At 43.6% G+C, this 22909-nt stretch overlaps 1 protein-coding gene across 1 annotated transcript in view; it reads left to right on the forward strand.

Annotated features, from left to right (window-relative positions):
• Window positions 1-901: 901 nt before the first annotated feature.
• Window positions 902-22909, forward strand: part of man2b1 (mannosidase, alpha, class 2B, member 1) — a 30898-nt gene continuing 8890 nt past the window's right edge. Inside the window, exons 1-14 of the mRNA XM_083970019.1 lie at window positions 902-1013; window positions 1435-1537; window positions 3190-3363; window positions 11482-11675; window positions 12681-12813; window positions 12916-13061; window positions 14228-14427; window positions 15138-15258; window positions 15357-15435; window positions 16700-16809; window positions 17058-17165; window positions 20959-21075; window positions 21671-21856; window positions 22559-22656. Of these exons, the coding sequence (XP_083826145.1) occupies window positions 1459-1537; window positions 3190-3363; window positions 11482-11675; window positions 12681-12813; window positions 12916-13061; window positions 14228-14427; window positions 15138-15258; window positions 15357-15435; window positions 16700-16809; window positions 17058-17165; window positions 20959-21075; window positions 21671-21856; window positions 22559-22656 (1745 nt within the window). The 5' untranslated portion in view covers window positions 902-1013; window positions 1435-1458. The remainder of the gene's footprint in view (window positions 1014-1434; window positions 1538-3189; window positions 3364-11481; window positions 11676-12680; window positions 12814-12915; window positions 13062-14227; window positions 14428-15137; window positions 15259-15356; window positions 15436-16699; window positions 16810-17057; window positions 17166-20958; window positions 21076-21670; window positions 21857-22558; window positions 22657-22909) is intronic.

The following is a 22909-nucleotide window of genomic DNA, read 5'->3' on the forward strand; positions in this document are numbered from 1 at the left end:
CAAATATCCTATATCCTGTATTTGCAATTCAGAAACCTCAAACCGACCCCATTCCCCAGAGAGTGGTGGGCACTGCGTGGCCTAGGGCCTGGCCCACACACATTGTTAATACACAGACATAACACAAGAATCACACAGAAATTGCGTAAAGCACGAGTTAACATGATGAATAAACTGTTAATAATACTGGATCATCCTGTATTGTAAAATAAAATGCACTGTCCCTTACTGAATCAATACTGGATGCTCAGTACAGCGAGGAGGTGCAGACGAAGAGTGTGAGATTGTATTAAAAAGTCTTGAGAACTAATTATTAAAAAGCAAACAAACCTAGCGAGCTAATCAAAATGTGGGTAGCTACATTTCATGTGTCATTTGACTCCATTGCAGGATTTGCAGGAATATTCACCACTATTTTTTGTGTTATATGACCTTAGCCTCCAAACACAGTGATTCCCAACCATTTTTCCTTGAAGCCCTCGACAAACTTCCTAAATTTTTATTTACAAAAATAAACAGCAGTTGTAAGTTTGTGCCCCTATTCTCTTTGTTTATATTTTGATTATCCAATTGGGATTTTTAAATCTAAATATGTATAAATACAATTTTGGTTACAGACATTAGCTCTGTGAACCCCATGAGATCCTGGGGGCCAAATGTCCAAGAGCACCTTTCATAATTGCTCTTTGGGGCCCCCTAGTGGTCAAGGAGGCCCTACATAGGTGCTTTATTAGCTTGTGCAGCTGTGTGTTGTGTTTTGTTGTGTTGTGTTTCTGCACCGCTGCCTGACAGTCTCCGCCGAGGGCTGAAACTATCCCGTACAGCGCTGTCACGTGACCCCTCCCCAACATAAACACATCATGTCATATGATTTTGTGGTTTTATTTCCAAACATGGCGGCCGAGGCGCTGCAGCTGGCTGCGGCTCTGCTGCTCCTGTCGCTGCTCACTGGAGGTTTCTCTTTCCCCGTGGGACCGGAGACTAAACACACGACAGCGACGTGTGGATACGAGGTTTGTCGCGTTTATTTCTGTTGTTTATCTGTTATAATTCAGTTTTTTATTAGTTAGAAATGAGTGAAAACTGTTGAGTTTCTGTCTCCAGCTGCAGCTGCTTTCAGTTTCAGTCATAAGTTCACACAACGAGGAACCAAAACTCTTCACAGCTTTGTTTCCGTATTGACTTTGAACGCATCAGTCTGAACCATAGGAATGCTGCAGCTTTCCTGTGATGTGTTCACTGTACTATTTTTCCCTGTTAAAAGGGTTTTTCATGGAGTTTTTCCTCAGTGGATGTGAGGGTCTAAGGGCAGAGGATGTTGTTATGATGTCATGTAAAGCCCTTTGAGACGAACTGTTTGTAAAAACGGGCTATATAAATAAAATTGCCTTGCCTTGCCTTACTGTCTTTATGTCTTTCTATGTGTATGTGCAGTCATGTCATGCCACCAAACCCAACATGCTGAATGTCCACCTGGTCCCTCACACACACGATGATGTTGGCTGGTTGAAGACCGTGGACCAGTACTACTATGGAGGTCAGTCCCTCTCTAACACACACACACACACATTTTTAATCACACATATTTGCATGCACCCACACACCCACACACTTCCTTCCTCTCATCCTCACACTGATAAACATGTGTATCTCATAATGCTATCTTGAATATGTTGCACATAACAGGAAGTCCAGGCCATAATGAACCAGCAGAGCTGAATTTAACCCTTTTAAATAATCAATAATGTGACTACTCTCATTATTAGATCGAGGCGTTCGATACAACCCTGACTATAAAACACTCAGGCCAGAAAAATAACCTCTTTTAAAAGGAAAACTATTGTAAATGTCTAGTGGTTAATATATAACTGCACTCTTACCATGCATGCATGCACTTAAACGTCTCGTTCAGGCTATTATGTGAAACTTTTGACAGTTTTGACTGAAGCAGTCCTGTCATGTGATCTCTGTCACCTGTAAACGGTGTAGTAATAGTTTAATAATCTCACTGATGAGTTTGCATGTTTCAGCGTCAGGAGGAGTCTGTTTACTCAGAGAGCTGCCTCAGTTTCTGACCCCTGTGTGTGTGTTGTTTTATGTGTGGTTGTGTAAGCAGAAGTTAGATACCAGTCCCATGTTAGTTTGAGGAAGAGAAAACACATGTGACTTTGGATGTGAACAGTATGAGGTTTGTGGTTTAAAAACATGTTTATTTAAATGTTGTAAAGCATCTTTAATCTGGTGTTTTTACTTAAAGTTAAAGAAAAAACACAATTTGATTCTATTTGCATGCAGATGAACACATGAGGCAAGTTTTACCGTAGTTTTACTTTTTCATTTAGCATTTTAAATTCATTTTCGCTGCAATTGTATGTTTTTAACATAGCTTTGATGTTATGATTTATAAACAGACAATATTTTATATTTTAAAGGGATAGTTCAACATGTTGGCAAATTTGCCCATTGCCATAATCCCTACAGTCATAGCAGTAGGTTCGTTACCTTTAATTATCGGTGCAAGCTATTTTTAGAACGACGGAGCAGAGCCACGAGCTGCTCAGAGCTACGCTACGGAGGCTCATGGGATTTCTTAGTTTCCCTCATCAAACTCATCAAATTATAATTTAGCTCTTTGCTGCTATAGGAGACTGCCGAACGAAATTTCGTTGTATATGCTTTTTATAGCATTCACCACGCTATGAGATAATAACAGAACGTTACCAGACAGAGTTGTTTTACAGGTAAATACATGCAAAACCGCTGATGCGCGTTGCGTTCAGGGACAGTTTTTCAGCAAGCAGACTCTGAATTTATCTCGAAAACGGCTCAGTCTCGTAACGTTCTGTTATTATCTCATAGCGTGGTGAATGTGCAGGTCACAACTTGTCCACCAGAGCGTTGTGGAGTTGTTGGATTGTGTATTTGATGAGTTTGATGAGGGAAACCAAGAATTCCCATTAGCCTCCGTAGCGTAGCTCTGAGCAGCTCACGGCTCTGCTCCGCCGTTCTAAAAATAGCTTGCACTGACCATTAAAGGTAACGACCCTACTGCTATGACTATAGGGATTATGGCAATGGGCCCATTTGCCAAAATGTTGAACTATCCCTTTAAGAATTGTTTAATAAAGCTAAAGTTACTTATTTGTGTGCATCGGTGACCATATTTGATGTGTGTGTGTGTGTGTGCAGACCGTAACGACATCCAGCATGCGGGGGTACAGTACATCCTGGACTCGGTGGTGGACCAGCTGCTGAAGAACCCGGACCGGAGGTTCATCTACGTGGAGACGGCGTTCTTCTACCGCTGGTGGAAGCGGCAGAGCTCCAGCATGCAGCAGACGGTCCGACAGCTGGTGGATGAAGGTAAACCACACGAGGACCAACGCTGCACAGTGTGATGTCAGTTAAAGGGATAGTTCAACATTTTGGCAAATTGGCCCATTGCCATAATCCCTATAGTCATAGCAGTAAATTTGTCACCTTTAATTGTCGGTGCAAGTTAATTTTAGAACGGCGGAGCAGAGCCGTGAGCTGCTCAGAGCTACGCTACGGAGGCTGTTGCGGCTTCCAAACACAAACCTTTTAGCCGCTGAGAGTATATAAGGTTGGGTCCTCAGGTACGTAGATTTGTGACGCGCTATAGTAGATTATGATAAAGATACGCTGAGATCCAAATATGCTTAGGTGCATTTATTGTAACAAAACAGCACAGAGCTATCACAGCGCAGCAAGGATGGATAAACGTAAATATGAGACTGGCGGATCAAACAGGAAAAAAGGGTGATAAATGAATGAATGAGTAGCGGTCAACAAAAATTACGGCTACTCCCAACCCTGACTCTCTCTCTCTCTCTCATCTGTGTCACCGGTGAGTGCCCACCTTTACGCACACACACTTCCGCACGCACACACGCCCACTCCCAGGTGAACCACCCCCTCTGCAACACACACACACTCTAACACACCGTGCTGCTCATCTTCAGCCTGTATGTCTCTTACACACCAGCCCCTAATTATTAGGTCTCACATAATAATTCACATTTCAAACACAATAGGAGACATAATAAATCATCATATCAATTTCAACGATAATGCAAAAATGTCTAATAAATTGCTCAAGTCCATGAAAAAAGTCATTACAACGAATATTCCTTCTTCTGGTCGTCATGACCGATTAGTGCAAAGTCCATCTGACGTCCGAAAACACAAAGTCCATATAGAGGTCAGCAACGTCCTCATGCTGCCTCCTCCTTCTCCAGCAACAAACACACCTTAGATATGGGTCTGTCCAAGCAACTGGTTCTTGTCTTAATCCGAATTTGACGCACAAATCCTTTGCGATCCGGAAAAGTTTGCAAGACACGTCCCATAATCCAAGAATTACGAGGTGCAGTACTGTCCATAAGCAAAACTAGATCTCCTGCGACAAGGTTTCTCTGGACTCCAGTCCATCTCTGTCGTTCCTGTAACAGAGGCAGGTACTCCTTTGTCCAGCGCTTCCAGAACAAATCAGATATGTACTGGACTTGTCTCCATCTTCTTTGTGCGTACAGGTCTGCTGCTTGGAACTCTCCAGGTGGTAATGAGGGCTGGTTTTTAAGCAGTAACAGATGGTTCGGCGTCAGTGCTTCCAGGTCGTTAGGATCTGTGGAGGCCTTGGTGATGGGCCTGCTGTTAATAATGGCTTCCACTTCGCAAAGAACTGTGTGGAGTCCCTCCTCATCCAAGCGTTGTACTTTGAGAGTGGAATTCAGGACTTTCCTCACCGATCTAATAAGCCTTTCCCACACTCCTCCATGATGTGATCCAGCAGGGGGGTTGAACGTCCACTTAATGCCCTTTTGGAGCAACACATCATGCACCTGTGCCTGGTTCCACTGCGCAATCGTTGCTTTTAGTTCACGTTCTGCACCCACAAAATTTGTCCCATTATCAGAGCGCAGCTCGCGGACCTGTCCTCTTCTGGCTATAAAACGCCTTAGTGCATTTATGAAGGAGTCAGTGTCCAGAGAAGGTGCCACCTCGATGTGAATAGCTCTCAATACAAGACAGGTAAATAGGACACCATACCTCTTCACTGTACTCCTCCTGCTCCTCACTTCGATGGGTCCAAAATAATCAACCCCTACACAAGTGACTATTTTTCTTGGCATTTTGTCCCTTTTCCAGACATGAGAGCTCCACAAAAAACTTTCTCTTCTGGCAAAACTGAATTATGGCCAGTTCAGCCTTGTCAATGTCCTCCACTGTAGGAGCACCAAGGACAGCTGCACCTTTAAATGTGCACCTTTCCTGCTCCAACATTCTCTGTTGCTGCATGCTCTCTTCACTCTGATTGGCTATGAGCCTTTTTCTCTTCCTGATACAGGACCACAACCATTCCTTGTATTTCAGCCACCACGCCACAGCTTTCTTCAATCGGATCCACGAGGAATAATGATGGATCAGGTGAGTAGTGGGATCGTCTTCAGCTTGTACAGCATTGACAACAGCCGTTTTCTTCACCTCTGGATCGTCCTGGGGGAGATGGCTCACAGGCTCAGGGTTCACAGGCCATTCTGTTTCAGGTTGGCAAAGAAACGGCGGTCCTGCTAACCAGAGTCTGTCCTTCAGAAATGCCTCCACTTTGAGCCCTCTGGATGCTGCATCTGCTGGATTTGAAGCTGTATCCACGTACCTCCACTGAGCAGGGTGAGTTGATTTCAGGATCTCCGAAACACGATTGGCAACAAACACCTTAAATCTGGAGCTTTCGTTGTTAATGTATTTCAGCACAGAAGCACTATCAGTCCAAAACACAGATTCCTGAAGACTCATGTGTAGCTCTTTCCTCCACAGGACATCCATGCGACTGGCCATTGTTGCAGCAATCAGTTCCATTCTTGGAATTGTAACTGTCTTCAGTGGGGCAACACGAGCCTTTCCCATAATGAAAGCACTGTGCATTTGGAGGTGCTCATTCTGTAACAGCAGGTAAGTGACTGTACCATAGCCTTCCTCAGAAGCATCGCAGAAATGGTGTAGTTGCGCAGTAATAACATCTCCAAACTCCAGAGGTTTTAGACATCTGGGCAGCTCAAAGTTGTCCAGTAGGTGGAGCCCTTGCACCCACTTAAGCCACTCTTTGGAGACAGTCTCTGGTATGGGATCATCCCAACCAACTCCTCTTCTGCACAAATCCCTCAAGATCCTTTTTGCTGTCAGAACAAGGGGACTTAACATGCCCAGAGGGTCATAAATGGAGCTTACAGTAGAAAGGATGCCTCTGCGGTTGAGTGGTCTGTCCTTCCATACAATTTTGAATTTAAAGGTGTCTGACTTGATACACCACTGTACACCCAGCACTCTTTCAATGGGCACAAACTCCCGGTCCAGGTCCAACTGCTCCATGCCTTTAGCTCTGCGGGGCTCTGGGATGGTCTTGAGCACTTCAGATCTGTTACTGTGCCACTTGGTCAAACAGAATCCCCCTTTAGCGCACAGAGACATGAGCTCATGACAGAGGATCAGTGCCTCCTCCGCTGTTGCAACTGCCACCAAACAATCATCCACATAAAAGCAGTGCTGCAGCTTGTCCACTGTCTCTTCCTTATGCTCATGTCCAAAATCCTCTGCACATTTCCTGAGGGCAAAGTTGGCGCAGCTAGGGGAGGATGTAGCTCCGAAAAGATGTACCTTCATCCTGTATTCACATGGTGCTTGGTTCAAGTCTCCTTGTGACCACCAGAGGAATCGCAGCAGATCAGCGTCATCTGGGGGCACTTGCACCTGGTGAAACATAGCTTCTATGTCAGCCATGATGACCACAGGTTCCCTCCTGAACCTGGTCACAACTCCAATCAGTGAGCTGGTTAGATCGGGCCCTTGCAACAGCTCTTCATTCAGAGATTGTCCTTTGTAACTGGCACCACAATCAAAAACAACTCGGAGTTTTCCCTTTGTCGGGTGGTAGACACCATGGTGCGGAATGTACCAGACCCTGCCATCACTTCTTTCCAGCTCTGCATCAGGAACTCTTTCAGCATAGCCTTTACCAAGCAGATTGTTAATAAAGGTGTTATACTCCCTGTAAAACACTGGATCCCTCTGCAGCCTCCTCTTCAGATGGTTTTGACGCTGTTCCACCACTTTCCTGTTATTTGGCATGCTGATGTTTGGATTTTTCAAAGGCAGGGCAACCTGGTAGTGACCATTGACATGTTTGGCTGACTTTGTGACCATGTCCATGAACCTCAGGTCTTCCCTGGACAGACCCATTTGTTCCTCCACAGCAGATTCTGGAAAGTCCATCTTAAATTGCTGTTGCCACAGTTCATCCAAATTTACAATGGACACACGGTTCACAGTTACTGGCTGCTCACAGTAATTGGCCTCTCCACCGTTTCCTGTCAGTGGTCCATTTACCGTCCAGCCCAGCACCGTCCTTATAGCGTAGGGTCCATTGTGCTCACTGCGGATGACTTCCAGCGGTTCCATGGCTCGTGGAACATTCGTTCCAATCAGCAACTCAATTCCTGCCTCAATCTGTGGTAAGGAGATGTGTTTTAAATATGGCCACCTTGTCAGATCCTTATTTGTGGGTATGTTTGCTTTGTGGACTGGCATTGACAACTGAGTGTACGCTTTTGGCAACTCAATGAAGCTGTCATCTTCAAGTGCTGCCACCTCCAGCTCTGGCACAATGTAGCTACTGACCACCTTCTCCTGCCCCATGGTCCTGAGAAGAATGTTGGCTCTCTTCCCAGACAAATTGAGCTTCTGCTTCAGACTCTCAGTACAGAACACCGCAGTACTTCCCTGGTCCAAAAAGGCGTATGTGAGAATGATTTTATTGCCCTTCTTCGCCTTCACTTGGATCGGCACGATAGGAAGCTTGCAATCCATCTCACCAGCCCCTGTAAGCCCACTGGAAACCAAGGTGTCGTCCACTGTAACCTGGATGCTTCTCTCAGCCGGTTCTGCCGTTGCCACACTATCCTTATGGAGCACAGTTGGATGTCTTAGGCCACACTTCGAGCAGGAAATCTTCCTTTGGCAATTTTTGCTTATGTGTCCTATACACAGGCAGCGAAAACAAGCACCATTTTCCTTCAGGAAGTCAATTTTCTCTTTGTGTGCCATTTTTTCCAACCGCGCACACACATCCAATGTGTGTCCTCCAGTGCAGCAGGGACAGATCTTCTTGGCTGGTGATTTTATGTATGTAGCTTTATTCACAGGTTGAGCTGTTCTCTCCACACGATTCACTGTGGTAGCGAAGCTGGTTCCTCGGATGCTGGAGCGAGGGGGAGGTTTGTGTTTCATTTGTTTAGTTGTTATAACAGTGTCCTGAATGTTTCCAAACACAGGGTCTGTCAAGATTTTTACCTGTTTTTCAACAAAGTTGGCAATGTCCACAAACCTTGCTCTCCTGTTGTACCTTTCCTGCAGGTCACATGCGTCGCACCTCCAGCGGTCTCTGAGTTTGTACGGCAGTTTTTTAATGATTTCCACCATGTTTGTGGGTGTGTCCAGATCACTTAAATACTGCACATCCTCCAAAGCGTTGCAGCATCCACGCAGAAAGAGGCCGTACTCCTGGAGGGCTTTCACATCTTCTTTTTTAATAGTGGGCCATGACAAAGCTCTCTCCATGTATGCTGCTGCCACCTTTTGCTCATTGCCATAGTGCTCTTTCAATAGAGCCTTCGCTTTCACATATCCTCTGCTCGACTCAATGTGCTGACAGCTCCTCACTAGTCCCTTTGCATGCCCTTTGGTGTATTGTTCAAGGAAGTAGAGTCTGTCACAGTTGTTACTGGTGTTTCGCTCAACTCCATTTTCAAATGCTTTGATAAACGAATGGTGTTTGAGTGGGTTACCATCGAAAATGGGAATTTCCCTTTTTGGGAGTGCTGAGAGGCATTGTTGTTGCATCAAGAGTGTTGAAATTTCATTTTGTTTTCTCATTATGTCCAGCACACTGTCATTTTGTGATGCATCAGTTTGTGTAACATTGGTCACAGGATCTTCAGGAGTGGTTAGATAACGTTGGAGCATGTAAGAAGGACCTGGGAGATGTTTTATGTCAGGTAAGTGAGTGACTTTAGGCTTCACAACTGTCTGTGTGGTTTCAATTGCGTTGGATTTTGGTTTAACTGGCAGTGATGGGACAAATTCCATAGCATTGATGTTAAGTTGTTGTTTTGAGCATGTCTTTTCATAGTATGAGTTCATCCCATCTGAAACCTTTGACTTTGATTTACTGCCAACACTGCTTTGTGATCTTATAACACTTAGTTTTGCCATTTCCTCAGCAATTTCATTCTCCAGTAAAAGCTGTTCTCTTCTTTTGCGTAGCTTTAACTCCTCTTCATCCAATGCATGTTTTTCCTTTAATGCCTTTTGTTTTGTTGCCAAAATTGCAAGATTTGTTTCCGTTTTTAAGCGAGCAGATGAGCGTGAAGCCAAGGATGAGGAATGATGTGAGCGTGATTTCTTGGTTGCATTTGAGATGCTGTCACAGGGCTGTAGTTCATCCTGAGGATCTTGTCCAGTGGAAACAGGTACTGGAGGGTCAGCAACAGACAAATCCTTACTTTTTTCGACAGGAATTTGTTCTGCATAATTTATTTCCTTTGTTGGTTGCTCAGAAGTATTTGTCTGTAGTGGTAATTCATTTGAGTTTTCATGCGGATTTTCCACTTGTTCCTTGAATGCATCACTGTAATCCATAATGCTAGAAAACCACTCTTTTTGTTTTTTATGCTCATCATCAGGAAGAAGTTGCAATACTTCGTTGTGCAGGTCAGTGGCCTTTTTACACAGTGCATTCAAGTTATTCAGTTGTGAGGGGATTTCAGTTACATTTTCTTTTGATTTCATGTGCGCTTTCATTTGCGGAATAAACTCTTTGATTTTATTAACGGCACTTTTGCGCTCATGCTGCAACCGTTCGATTTTATTTTCCATAGCTTTGGCCGTCAGTTTGATTTCCCTCTTTTCACGTTCCATGTTTGAACATTCAGCATCAGCGTTTATTTGACTCATTTTCGTTAGATTGTATTTTTGTATGAAGCAACACAATCACATTTCATTCAAGAGCGAATTCAAATCCATCCATAGACATTGCATTTCAATTCATTGACAGAGCAGATTCGATCCAAGCATTTCAACAAGCAGTAGGTCTTTAGACAACATCAGCCGCCACATGCCACAAAGTCCCGACATCACAGTCCAATAAAGCACGGAGAATATGCGCCACCATCAATGCGCCAATGCAACCAGCGTAACATCCTTTTAATACATTGTCCTCATTTGACACAATGCATTCCAATCGAAGCGGATTCCTTAATCCACAAACATTAACAGGTTCAGGCCTACCTGTTCCCAGGTGAATGGATGGCGTGGTGTGGCACTTAGCTGTGGCTCCTTTGTTCTCGGGCTAGTCGGTGCGGGACGACTTGGTTCTTTGATGCGGCTTGATGATTTTCATTAAACGCCTTTTTTGTTGACAAATGTTGCGGCTTCCAAACACAAACCTTTTAGCCGCTGAGAGTATATAAGGTTGGGTCCTCAGGTACGTAGATTTGTGACGCGCTATAGTAGATTATGATAAAGATACGCTGAGATCCAAATATGCTTAGGTGCATTTATTGTAACAAAACAGCACAGAGCTATCACAGCGCAGCAAGGATGGATAAACGTAAATATGAGACTGGCGGATCAAACAGGAAAAAAGGGTGATAAATGAATGAATGAGTAGCGGTCAACAAAAATTACGGCTACTCCCAACCCTGACTCTCTCTCTCTCTCTCATCTGTGTCACCGGTGAGTGCCCACCTTTACGCACACACACTTCCGCACGCACACACGCCCACTCCCAGGTGAACCACCCCCTCTGCAACACACACACACACTCTAACACACCATGCTGCTCATCTTCAGCCTGTATGTCTCTTACAGAGGCTAATGGGAATTCTTGGTTTCCCTCATCAAACTCATCAAATACACAATCCAACAACTCCAAAACGCTCTGGTGGACAAGTTGTGACCTGCACATTCACCACGCTATGAGATAATAACAGAACGTTACCAGACAGAGTTGTTTTAGAGGTAAATACATGCAAAACCGCTGATGCGCGTTGCGTTCAGGGACAGTTTTTCAGCAAGCAGACTCTGAATTTATCTCGAAAACGGCTCAGTCTCGTAACGTTCTATTATTATCTCATAGCGTGGTGAATGTGCAGGTCACAACTTGTCCACCAGAGCGTTTTGGAGTTGTTGGATTGTGTATTTGATGAGTTTGATGAGGGACACCAAGAAATCCCATGAGCCTCCGTAGCGTAGCTCTGAGCAGCTCACGGCTCTGCTCCGCCGTTCTAAAAATAGCTTGCACCGACAATTAAAGGTAACGAACCTACTGCTATGACTATAGGGATTATGGCAATGGGCCAATTTGCCAAAATGTTGAACTATCCCTTTATCCTCCTCCTTCTCCAGGCCGTCTGGAGTTTGTGAACGGAGGCTGGTGCATGAGCGACGAGGCCACGACTCACTACAGCGCCGTCATCGACCAGATGACCATGGGCCTCAGGTTCCTCAACGAGACGTTCGGGGCGTGCGGTCGCCCCCGGGTGGCCTGGCACATCGACCCCTTCGGCCACGCCCGCGAACACGCCTCCATGTTCGCACAGGTAGCTACAGTAGATCAGAGCAGAGCCACAGAACAGCTGAATCCTACCGAGGCTGAAAGTGTGAAACGAGGAAAACAAGGAATGTCGAGGTTTTACAGATTAAAGATCCAGTGTGTAAAATGGAGGGAGAAAACCGTGACATCTAGTGTTCAGATTCTAGTAGGGCTGGGCGATATGAGAAAAAAATCCTATCACGATAATCTTTTTCATATCAGTCGATATCAATATATAATACGATATGACTCAAGTCACTATTTTTGTCAAGCCTAAATGTTCCATCATACACACAAGTGAGATTTGAAGATATCAGAAGGTTATTTTTTATTTAAATATTTATTTTCTGTCAAAAACTGAACCTGCAGATGTAATGATGAACCTATAATAAAAGCAATGAGTAATAACAGTTTCAGATAAATAAAACTGGTGGATTGTGAAACTCTTGAACCGCGCTCTCTGGTTGGCTGGATTTTCCTTTCGGGCTGCCGAACAAACATGGCGGCGCAAGATGGAGACACTCTCTAAGCAAGACCCTTGCTATTGGTTTTCGTAAAAATAATTATAAGGCTATGAAAACCAAACAAATTTCATTTTATAGCGATTATACACTTATATATTCACTTATATTCATAGGTAGTATATTCAGATTTTGCCAATAAACCTTGACCTTTAATTATTACACACTGAACTGAACACTGAAATATTATTATCATTTTAATATGTGTTTTCAATGTTATGTGTGTTCCAACCCATACAAAATTATGAATTATTATTATTTATTTTTTTAAACAAAAAACAGCTCAACATAAAATATATATTACAACATAATTAATATTTATATAGCACTTTCCTCAGGCAATCAAAGACGCTTTAATAAAAACATAAAGTCCATAAAGATTCATATCAGGTAAACTAAAACTAACCTCCAGCGGTAAAAAACACATCACAGTTACAAGTTTCTTCTCAGTGATGCTTCTCTCTTCATCATCTGCATGTTTTTTCCTCCAGATGGGATACGACGGCTTCTTCTTCGGTCGCCTTGACTACCAGGACCGGATGCACAGGATGATGCAGAAGGAGCAGGAGCTGCTGTGGCGAGCGTCGGACAGCCTGGCAGCGCCGACGGCCGACCTCTTCACTGGTAACAAAAACCCTCACAAACACAAACACACAAACAGAGCAGGAGCAGGGTGACCTTTGACCTTTGCTCTAACCCCCCCCCCCCCCCCCCCCCCTCCCACAGGGATCCTTCCCAACGGCTACAACCCCCCCGAGGGCTTCTGCTGGGACCAGTCCTGTGACGACCCACCAATCAGAGACGACCCCGACCTGGAGGACTACAATGTGGACGATGTGGTGACGCGTTTCCTCACCATCGCCAACGGACAGGTGTCTAACACAACAACACACACACACACACACAACTTTACATTCACACATCTGTTTTCATATTATTCAGACTCTGAACTACGGTGGCCTACGAGGGCCGACGTACCGCAAACAGCCAAATACGTGCAAATACTGAAATGATGCAGAACGTGAAACACTTTAAAACCTGTTTAGGTGTCGTACCTTTATTTGTTTACATACGGACATGGAAGTAGTTTTGTTTTAGTTAACAATATTTCTATTAGTATTTCAACAATTGTTGCCATCTTCTTTTCTTTTTGACTTTCTATTAAAGGGACAACGAGGAGTTGTCTCACATTAATGTGGATGGATCTACGTTACCCACTTGCTAATGGTCCATTTTCGATAAATATATCGTTTTTGTCTTATCGTAATTTTGTTATTATTATTTAGTAGTTGACTCGCCCAGCATTTCCTGTTTTCAGTTTCCCGGACGCTGCCAAATCGCTGTTTATGGTCGGAATTACGACGGTATCTGATCGTCTTCGAACCTCCGACTTTCATTCTTGATCAATGGAAACATTCTTGGCAAATGTTTTCGCTTTCGTCCGTCTTGCGCTGGTCCAAGAATTTCACCCTGTGCGCAGAGGCTCATGGGAAATGTAGTGAGGAAACACTTGTTCCTCCTCGTTGTCCCTTTAATCTATGTTTTTTCATTTTCTTTTTGTTGTTTTTTTTTCTTTGTTTTTTGCACATTTACTGCCTGCCACATCGCAGTTTTCTTTAACAAAAAATGAAAAAATCCAATAAAAAATTCATCACAAAACAAAGAAATGATGCAGAACCAAAAACAGATCAAACAGATGCAAAAGAAAATGCTGCAAATTCAAGATCAGGAAGAGGAATAAAAACTTCCTTTTATATATATATATTTTTTTTTTAAAAACACTTGGCCGTAATCTTTTATAATATAATAGAAGAGCAACAGGTTTACATCAGCTCATGTTACTGTATAGACGTTAGATGACGTTAGATGACATTATATGACGTTAGATGACGTTAAATGCAGTCACAACCCTTGTTTGTGTGAATTTACAGCATTTTTTCTTTCACATTTTGTTTCGTGGGTTTGTGTATGTATTTTTGGTTTTGCAGCGTTTTGTCCTTGCCGGCCACCGTACCCTAACGGTTTCTCCTCCTCTCAGGCCAACGTGTATAAAACCAACCACATCATCATGACCATGGGCTCAGACTTCCAGTACGAGAACGCCAACCTGTGGTACAAGAACCTGGACAAGCTGATCCTCTACGTCAACGCGCTGCAGGCCAACGGCAGCAAGGTCAACGTGCTCTACTCCACCCCGTCCTGCTACCTGCAGGAGCTGCACCGGGCCAACCTCACCTGGTACACACAGCTGTTGTTTTTTAAAGGGATAGTTCAACATTTTGGCAAATTGGCCCATTGCCATAATCCCTATAGTCATAGCAGTAGGTTTGTTACCTTTAATTGTCGGTGCAAGCTATTTTTAGAACGGCGGAGCAGAGCCGCGAGCTGCTAAGAGCTACGCTATGGATGCTCATGGGATTTCTTGGTTCTGGTGGACAAGTTGTGACCTGCACATTCACCACGCTATGAGATAATAACAGAAAGTTACCAGACAGAGTTGATTTAGAGGTAAATTCATGCAAGACAGCTGATGCATGTTCCTGTCGGGAGCGTTTTTTCGGCAAACAGTCTCTGAATTTCCCTCTAAAACAACTCTGTCTGGTAACGTTCTGTTATTATCTCATAGCGTGGTGAATGTGCAGGTTCACAACTTGTCCACCAGAGCGTTTTGGAGTTGTTGGATTGTGTATTTGATGAGTTTGATGAGGGAAACCAAAAAATCCCATGAGCCTCCGTAGAGTAGCTCTGAGCAGCTCTGCTCCACCGTTCTAAAAATAGCTTGCACCAACAATTAAAGGTACTGCTAGGGATTATGGCAATGGGCCAATTTGCTAAAATGTTGAACTATTCCTTTAAACTCAGCTTGAATTTGTAGGAGAACCAGCATCTCGTGTCTTTTTCTTCTGCTGTAACGTTATCTTCCTCTCTCTCTCTGTCTCCGCTCCCAGGCCTTTGAAGACGGACGACTTCTTCCCGTACGCGGACAGCGCTCACGACTTCTGGACCGGATACTTCACCAGCCGCCCGGCGCTGAAACGTTACGAGAGGATCAGCAACAGCAACCTGCAGGTCGCAGCGGGTTCACACGTTTAACTCTGACCTGCTGCCGTGGCTTTAAAACAAATAATTTAATAAATCAATCAATCTGTTTCCTCTGTGTGTTGTAGACGTGTAACCAGCTGGAGGTGCTCGCTGGCCTCGCCTCCAGGAAGGGACCCTTCGGTGAAGGAGACAGCGAGACCCTGAGTGAGATTTGTTCCCTGTGACTTTTTATTGATCCTGAATCCAGATCAGAGGAGAGAAGTTCAGTTCAGTTCAGTTCAGTTCAATTTTATTTATATAGCACGTTTAAAAACAACCATTGTTGACCAAAGTGCTGTACAAGTCATATCAGACACATTATATCAAACACATTCAGCACAAATAGACAGTTCCACAGTATACATAGTAAACATAATTTCCCATATTAACCCACACTGAAGGCCAGCGAGAAAAAGTAGGTCTTGAGCAAAGACTTGAATTGCACAACATCTTCAGCAGATTGAAGTGATTATGTCTCCGCCCTGTGGTCACAAATATGAATGAACTGCATCCCAGTTAGAGAAGATTCAGAGTCGGAGTCGGAGCAGCTTTTCTTTCTAAAGTTACAAGGAATTAGACTTTGTGGTTTTGTGCACAGAATAAGAATTAAATATTGTTAACTAAGTGCAATAACAACCAAATGTATAAAAGAAGAATTAATCGTAAGGAATATGTTGGTTACGGAATATATACAGGTAATACTCAGAAAATTAGAATATCGTGAAAACGTTCATTCATTTAAGTAATTCAACTTAAAAGGTGAAATGAATATATTATTTAGACTCATAACAGGCATTGCAAGATATTTCAAGCTTTTATTTGTTAGAATTTTGATTATTATGGCTTACAGCTTATGAAAACCCCAAAATCAGAATCTCAAAAAATTTGAATATCGTGAAAAAGTTCAATGTTGTAGCTCAAATTGTCAGCCAATTAATCCAAAACACCTGCAAAGGGTTCCTGAGCCTTTAAAAGCTCTCTGTCTGGTTCAGTACAGTTCGCAATCATGGGGAAGTGAATGAACTTTTTCACGATATTCTAATTTTCTGAGTATTACCTGTAAATTAAGTGATGGGGGATGTTCCAGGATTAGATTAGATCAGATTAACTTTATTGTCTTTGTCTTCTCCACATACTGTACAAACAAAAAACTAAATCACGACACACTTCCCGTAACCACACAGACAAGTTATTGTGCTAAAAGACAAAAAGAAGCAGCACGTGAGAATAAAACCTGTCTGAGCGTACACTCCAAATAAAATCAGGTGGAAAAGAGTCCCGAGTCCAGTTGTGTGATAAACTCTTATTAGGAATTGTTTCAATCAAATAAAGTTAGAAATAAATCAAAGTAATTAGTAGAAATAAGAAAAAGCTATATAAATAATAATAAAGACTGAGTCTGACTGTCAGCGTCCTGTGTGTCTGACAGAGAAGGCCATGGCGGTGGCTCAGCACCACGACGCCGTGTCGGGCACCGAGAAGCAGCACGTCGCCAACGACTACGCCAGGAGGTTGGCCAACGGCTGGCAGCGCTGTCAGGTAGGTCAGAGGTCACGCAGCTGAACAACAGGGACACACACACATGAAAAACAGCAGATTTTGATCCATTTCCATGTTTTCTATGTTTAGTGTAAAGAATATTTCAATAATAACAAATGTTTGATGAAGTTTATTGAGACAAACTCATTTATTTGTCTGAATCTACTCATGTTTTTTCATTTTTCCCTTTTTTATAATCCCGTGGCTGGGTGTGTTGTGTGAACTCTGAACGTGCTGCTGTGTCTCAGGTTGTGGTCAGTAACAGTCTGGCTGCTCTCAGCGCTTCGTCTGCTCCGAGGGTTTACTGCGACAACCTCAACATCAGTGTGTGTCCTCTCACCGAGGCCAGCAAGAAGGTGACAAACTACACACACACACACACACACACACACACACACGGGTCAGTGACAAATAAAGGGTTGGCAAGATGAGCAAATCAGAAAAACAGTATCTTAAAAATTTGCTTTAAAAGCATCAGATTTGTTAAAATGTATATTTTGTGTTCATGTTGGTTTTATGTCATTTGAACCATTTTTGTGAACAAAAGTCAGACTGAATGCCCTGAAAGTGGTGTAACCACAAAATAACAATAAATATTAAATATCCACCTACAGTGTACTTATAAAAATATAAAATTTCTTCTGAACACATCAAATTGAAATAGAGGGTTATTCTGTTTTCTGTGTTTCTATATATCAGTTTGAATGCATTGTGGCAACACTGAACAGGATATATCCTAAAAACAAGAAGCTTTTTTAAAATAATGTGACAAATTATTAAAAAAAAAACATTATTATTAAAATTAGTTAAGAAACATAGTGTTGCATTGAAAAAGTGAATTAAATGAATTATATAAAGTCAGATTTTTATGAAAAAATCCCGGTTGCATCACGTCATTGACCCACGTAGAAACGAACCCGTCCAGCTACTTTGTTAATTCTACTGAGATTAATAAAATTAATTCCTCAGCTCCACATTCAGGGATGCAAACAGCGCGCCGAAAAGCGAAACTCGCTTTTTTCATGACCAATTAGGTGACTTGTGTGAATCATTCAGATCCGAAGAGTTTTTGTTTTGAGGGGGGGGGGGGTCTCAGCGTCTCAGCTGGGGTCAGTAAAATGTTTTTCTAACAGGCTGACAGTGACAATCACGTGAAACTGAGGCTAACTCATTCATGGTTTCTGATCATACTGATAACTGCCGACCTCCAATGTTGACGCGCGACGTGCGCGCTCGTTACCCAAAGCGGTGCGTATCCGCGTGCAGTCGGTACGTACATTACTGTGTCAGGCAGGTGTCTCCCACGGAGCTCTGCCCCGTTTCAGAGGTGAGGGAGAGACGTCGCCTCCGCGATGTAGAATGTGTTCAATTAAAGTGAAACTAACACATTATATAGGCTATGTCCATTACACACTTTTAGGCCTTAAAATGTCTTAAATTTGTTGAATTATTGTGTTCAAGTCTTAAATAATTTTAGATAGGTCTTAAATTTTCTTATGCCCACCATGGGCGAGCATTTCACTCGCATTTGCCCCTAAAAAAAAAAGACATGTGTGAACCGGGAAAATCACAAAAAAGAAAGAGCACAACCTGCGATTGGTCCAAAACTACGAATCCCACAATTCTCTGCTCTCAACAATAACAGTAGTTAGTGTAAGTAAGAGAGAGTGGAGCTGTAGGTGAAAAGAGGAAACAACGCACGTCTGGTCCTGTTCTATGTTGTTCGTTCACACGTCACCGTTTATTCGTTACGTCCGCGGTGTAAAAGGCCGTGACGCAAAGACGCGATTAGGCGCGAGACGCGGTATACGCGACTTTTTTTTTTTGCGACGCAATACACGCGATTCTTTTATGGCGACGGGACCCTCGCGTCTTCGTCCTTTTCATCGTGTTTGGACACACACACGAGGAACGCTTTTTTTTCGCGCGAGCTTTTACGCGCAACCAAACGCGAGATACGCGAGAAATGCGATTTATCGCTCGTTTTCACTCGTTTCAAAAAAAATTCACGAGCCCGCCAACAACTTTTTTTTTTTTTTTCAAAGGAGGTTCAACTGGACTTAGTTATTTGTCTAGGAAGACGTTTCACCTCTCATCCATGAGGCTTCAGTTCATGTAGCATCTGACCAGGCTGGGACTGGACCAACTATCTGGTGTGGAGACTCAGTATAAGTCCAGTTGCTTTCGATTTAACCTCCTTTGAAATACTATGACCTGGACAAATGAGAATATGCACAGGCCTACAACAACATTTCTGCTCTCACCAACCATGGTTGAGGTCACAACGCTGCTGTAGCTGCTCTGGAAGTCCGAGACACTGAGGCCAAACGCCGCCGTCGCTTCTGATCCATGACGGCGAGTTCCGGGCTGATGAGCTACAGAGACTTTAGAGTCAAAGGAGCAGTGCGTCGCTGTGTCGGACTGTTTGTTTGGATTTAATGAAGAAGCTGCACAGAGTCAGGTGAGCAGAAGCTGCCCCCCCCCCCCCCCCCCCCCCCCTCTCACCGTGGAGCCGCTGCTGTCTCACAGCCACCACCGACCCCTAGAATAACACACCACCGACCCATAGAATAAAACACCACTAAGCCGTGGACGGTCGCTGCGTGGATAAAATGCTGACGACCAAAACAGCCGCCACCAGGTCACTGACTGGAGAGTTTTAAAGTCGGCACATGAACGCAGCTCAGACCGGCCGGTGCCTCAGCGCGGTGATCAGCAGGACGCTATACCCAGTACCGGCCAGCTCAGTACAGAGGGGGGGGGGGGGGGGGGGCGATAACGTGACGCACAGTATACTGTTATGAGACACATTATGCATCCCAACTGTCTTTTTTTTTAGAGGATTTTTTTTTTTACCAAGAATGCGCCCAAAAAAATCATGATCCAGGGGCCAAAATCGAAACAAATATATATTTTTTAAATCATAGGCTAATTCTCATTATTCTCCTGATGTCGGTTTAATGTAAACAGATTGCGCTGATAAGCGTCATGTGACAGCGGGGCAGAGCTGCAGCTGCTGTGCTGTGATGGACCTGATCAGACTGGTGGTGGTCCACAGTGAATCAGTCCCAGATCCTCCACCGCCACCAGATCCCCCGAAAGCCCCCGCAAATAATACATCGACAAGAAGTTAAGTGGCAAGTTGCACCTTTTCGTCGGTTTATTATTTGCGGATTATTTTTTTTATAGCCTATATAACGTCACTGCAACATGCGGCTCTCAGTGCTTGTCGGTGTTGTGTCTATAAATTGTGAAATAACTTTTCCTCGATAGAAATATGAGACGTGGTCGACAGGTTTCATTCATCCATGTTTTGGCAGACGATACAAATAACCAATGATAATGAGATTTCCACCGCGCCGAACCAATCATGTGGCTGGAATAGAGCCAGTCAACAGTAACATGTGCATTTGTTGCATTTGATGTGCACATCAGCTGACACCGCCGGTAAAAGAGAGAGAGAGAATGAGTGTTGTCTCGAAAAAAAACAGTAAAGGAGAACTTGGACAAGTGACTGAAAAGACGCGTGGTGCGTAATGGGGACACCAGGCAGCTGGAGCGGACCGTGGTCACGGTGCGGCCGCTCTGCTGCTCACCTCAGTGTGTGCGACAACTCATTCATGGTTGTCTCTGATTACACTGGTAACATCCTTCCTATTCACCTCCAATGTAGACGCGACGTGCGCGCTCGTTACCCAAAGCGGCGCGTATCCGCGTGCATTCGGTGCGACGGCGCCGCCGTTTCCCCCCCCCGTGCATGTCCGTTGCTGTGTCAGGCAGGTGTCTCCCACGGAGCTCTGCCCCGTTTCTACGGTGAAGGAGAGACGTCGCCTCCGCGATGTAGAATGTGTTCAATTAAAGTGAAACTAACACATTATATAGGCCTATATGTCCATTACACACTGAATGGGATGTTAAATCCCATGTCTTTATTTCTTCTGTTTATTTTAATAGTAATAATTATGACTAACATTCAGTGAAGACCTAAAAATCAGTATCTCCAAAATTGAAATATTGCAATGGTTTGTATGTTGTATAAAATCAGATATCAACATATAAAAAAACAAGATTGTAAATAAATGCACACTTTTATTTAAAAAATAACCCATTTCCAGCTGTGATGTCATTAACAAGAGTCTCTGTTCTCAGTTCTCAGTCCATGTGTACAACCCTCTGGCTCGGCCCGTCACCTGGGCCGTCAGGCTTCCTGTCAACGGCTCAGAGTACACGGTGTCTGATGCTAAAGGCAAAGCTGTGGACTCTCAGGTCAGTGTGTATGTGTGTGTGTGTCGGTGCTAATCAGCCTCTAATCTGCACAGATTTTTTATTTGATGATGAGCTGGAGTAGATTTTTCCATCTTTGATACTTATAACCTAAGCTTTCCATAAACTGCATATTTCACAGTTAAATGTCATGACCAGAAACACTGAAACATTTCACACCTGCAAACTGGTCACCTTTTGGCTACAGTCACCTTTTTTTTTTATGTCAACCAGGGTAGTAGAAGTGAATGAAGAGGGTTTTAGTTTTGTATGTTGTCACCTTTTTCACTACTCCAGAGTTTGTAGGTCTGCGATTTAATTTGAAACACGTCATTTTCTCTGACAATTTTCTGACAAATTTCTCTTTTCATAAATCACTACAGGATGTCAAAATAATCTTAAAATCTTCATTAAGAGTCATTAAAATAATAAGTAATTCATAATTCAGTCATCTTTGGGCCCTGACCCTGCCACTTGTTTTTAATATACATAATAGAAATGAAATAGAAATACTGTTATTATAAAAAATAACACTTTGTTTATATACAGCACCTTTTAAAAGACAGGTTCCAGATCTCATGGTAACTGTGTGTTGCAGGTGCTTCCTGTGTCCGCCGCCACCCGCGCCGTGAGGAGGAACCGGGGCTTCGCCGTCGGGGAGCTGGTGTTCCAGGTCCAGGGTCCTCCTCTGGGCTTCAGCACCTACTCCGTGTCCCTGCTGAGGACGGGGCCTCGGCCGCCCCCCCCCAGGAGGCCCCGGGCCCCCACGGTCCTCCAGAACAAGGTCTCACTACTGCAGCAGCAGCATCAGCAGCATCAGCAGCAGCAGCAGCATCAGCATCCTCTGCTTCTGTCATGTTGCATGATGGGAGATGAGCTCAGTAGATAAAACTGTAGAAGACTAGATAACTCACCTGACGCTGCTGCCCAATGACACGGCGTCGCCACATGGCCGCCATCTTGGCTCAGTCGACTCACTCCCTCAGAGCATTAAGCCTCTGGTGCCTGTTCTACTAAAATAACAGAACTTGCTCAGTTTTTGACCAATTTTTTTAAAAAAACGGTTTGGTTTGATATGAATGTCAGAAATGCACAGATGATACTGCAAACTTAAAATCACAAATAATTTTATTTATGTACTTTTCTATGAAAGTAACATTGTGCAAATAGTTAAAGGTCCAGGGTGTAAAATGGGAGTAAATCCGTAACCCTTGCTATGTGTGTATATCAAAGAATACAAAAAACAATTTTATTTTATAGTGATTATACACTTAAACTTAAAAATATATTAATGGAAAGTATATTCAGATTTTGCCAGTAAACTTTGACAATTATTACACACTGGACCTTTTAAAGTAATAGCGTTATGAATAGTAATAGAGTCGGAGAAAGCAATATGGCCACCCGTGAGTTACGTCTGGAGTGGGTGTAGTCCGATCCCCCCACCTTGGATAAAACAATGTGTGTGTGTGTGTGTGTGTTCCAGTTCCTGCAGGTGACCTTTGACCCAGACACCGGCCTGCTGAGCAGCCTCAGTAACCTGGAGACCAAACAGAGCATCAAGCTGACGCAGAATTTCTACTGGTTCGTTTTTTGTTTTTTTAACTCCGAGAAACGACACACAACAAACTCACAAACACTCTGACACTGTCGTTAAAAGGGATAGTTCAACATTTTTGGCAAATTGGCCCATTGCCATAATCCCTATAGTCATAGCAGTAGGTTCGTTACCTTTAATTGTCAGTGCAAGCTGTTTTTAGAACGGCGGAGCAGAGCCGTGAGCTGCTCAGAGCTATGCTACGGATGCTCATGGGATTTCTTGGTTTTTATACATTAT

The sequence above is a fragment of the Trachurus trachurus genome (genome assembly GCF_905171665.1).
Source record: "Trachurus trachurus genome assembly, chromosome: 1".
Taxonomy (NCBI): Eukaryota; Metazoa; Chordata; class Actinopteri; order Carangiformes; family Carangidae; genus Trachurus; species Trachurus trachurus.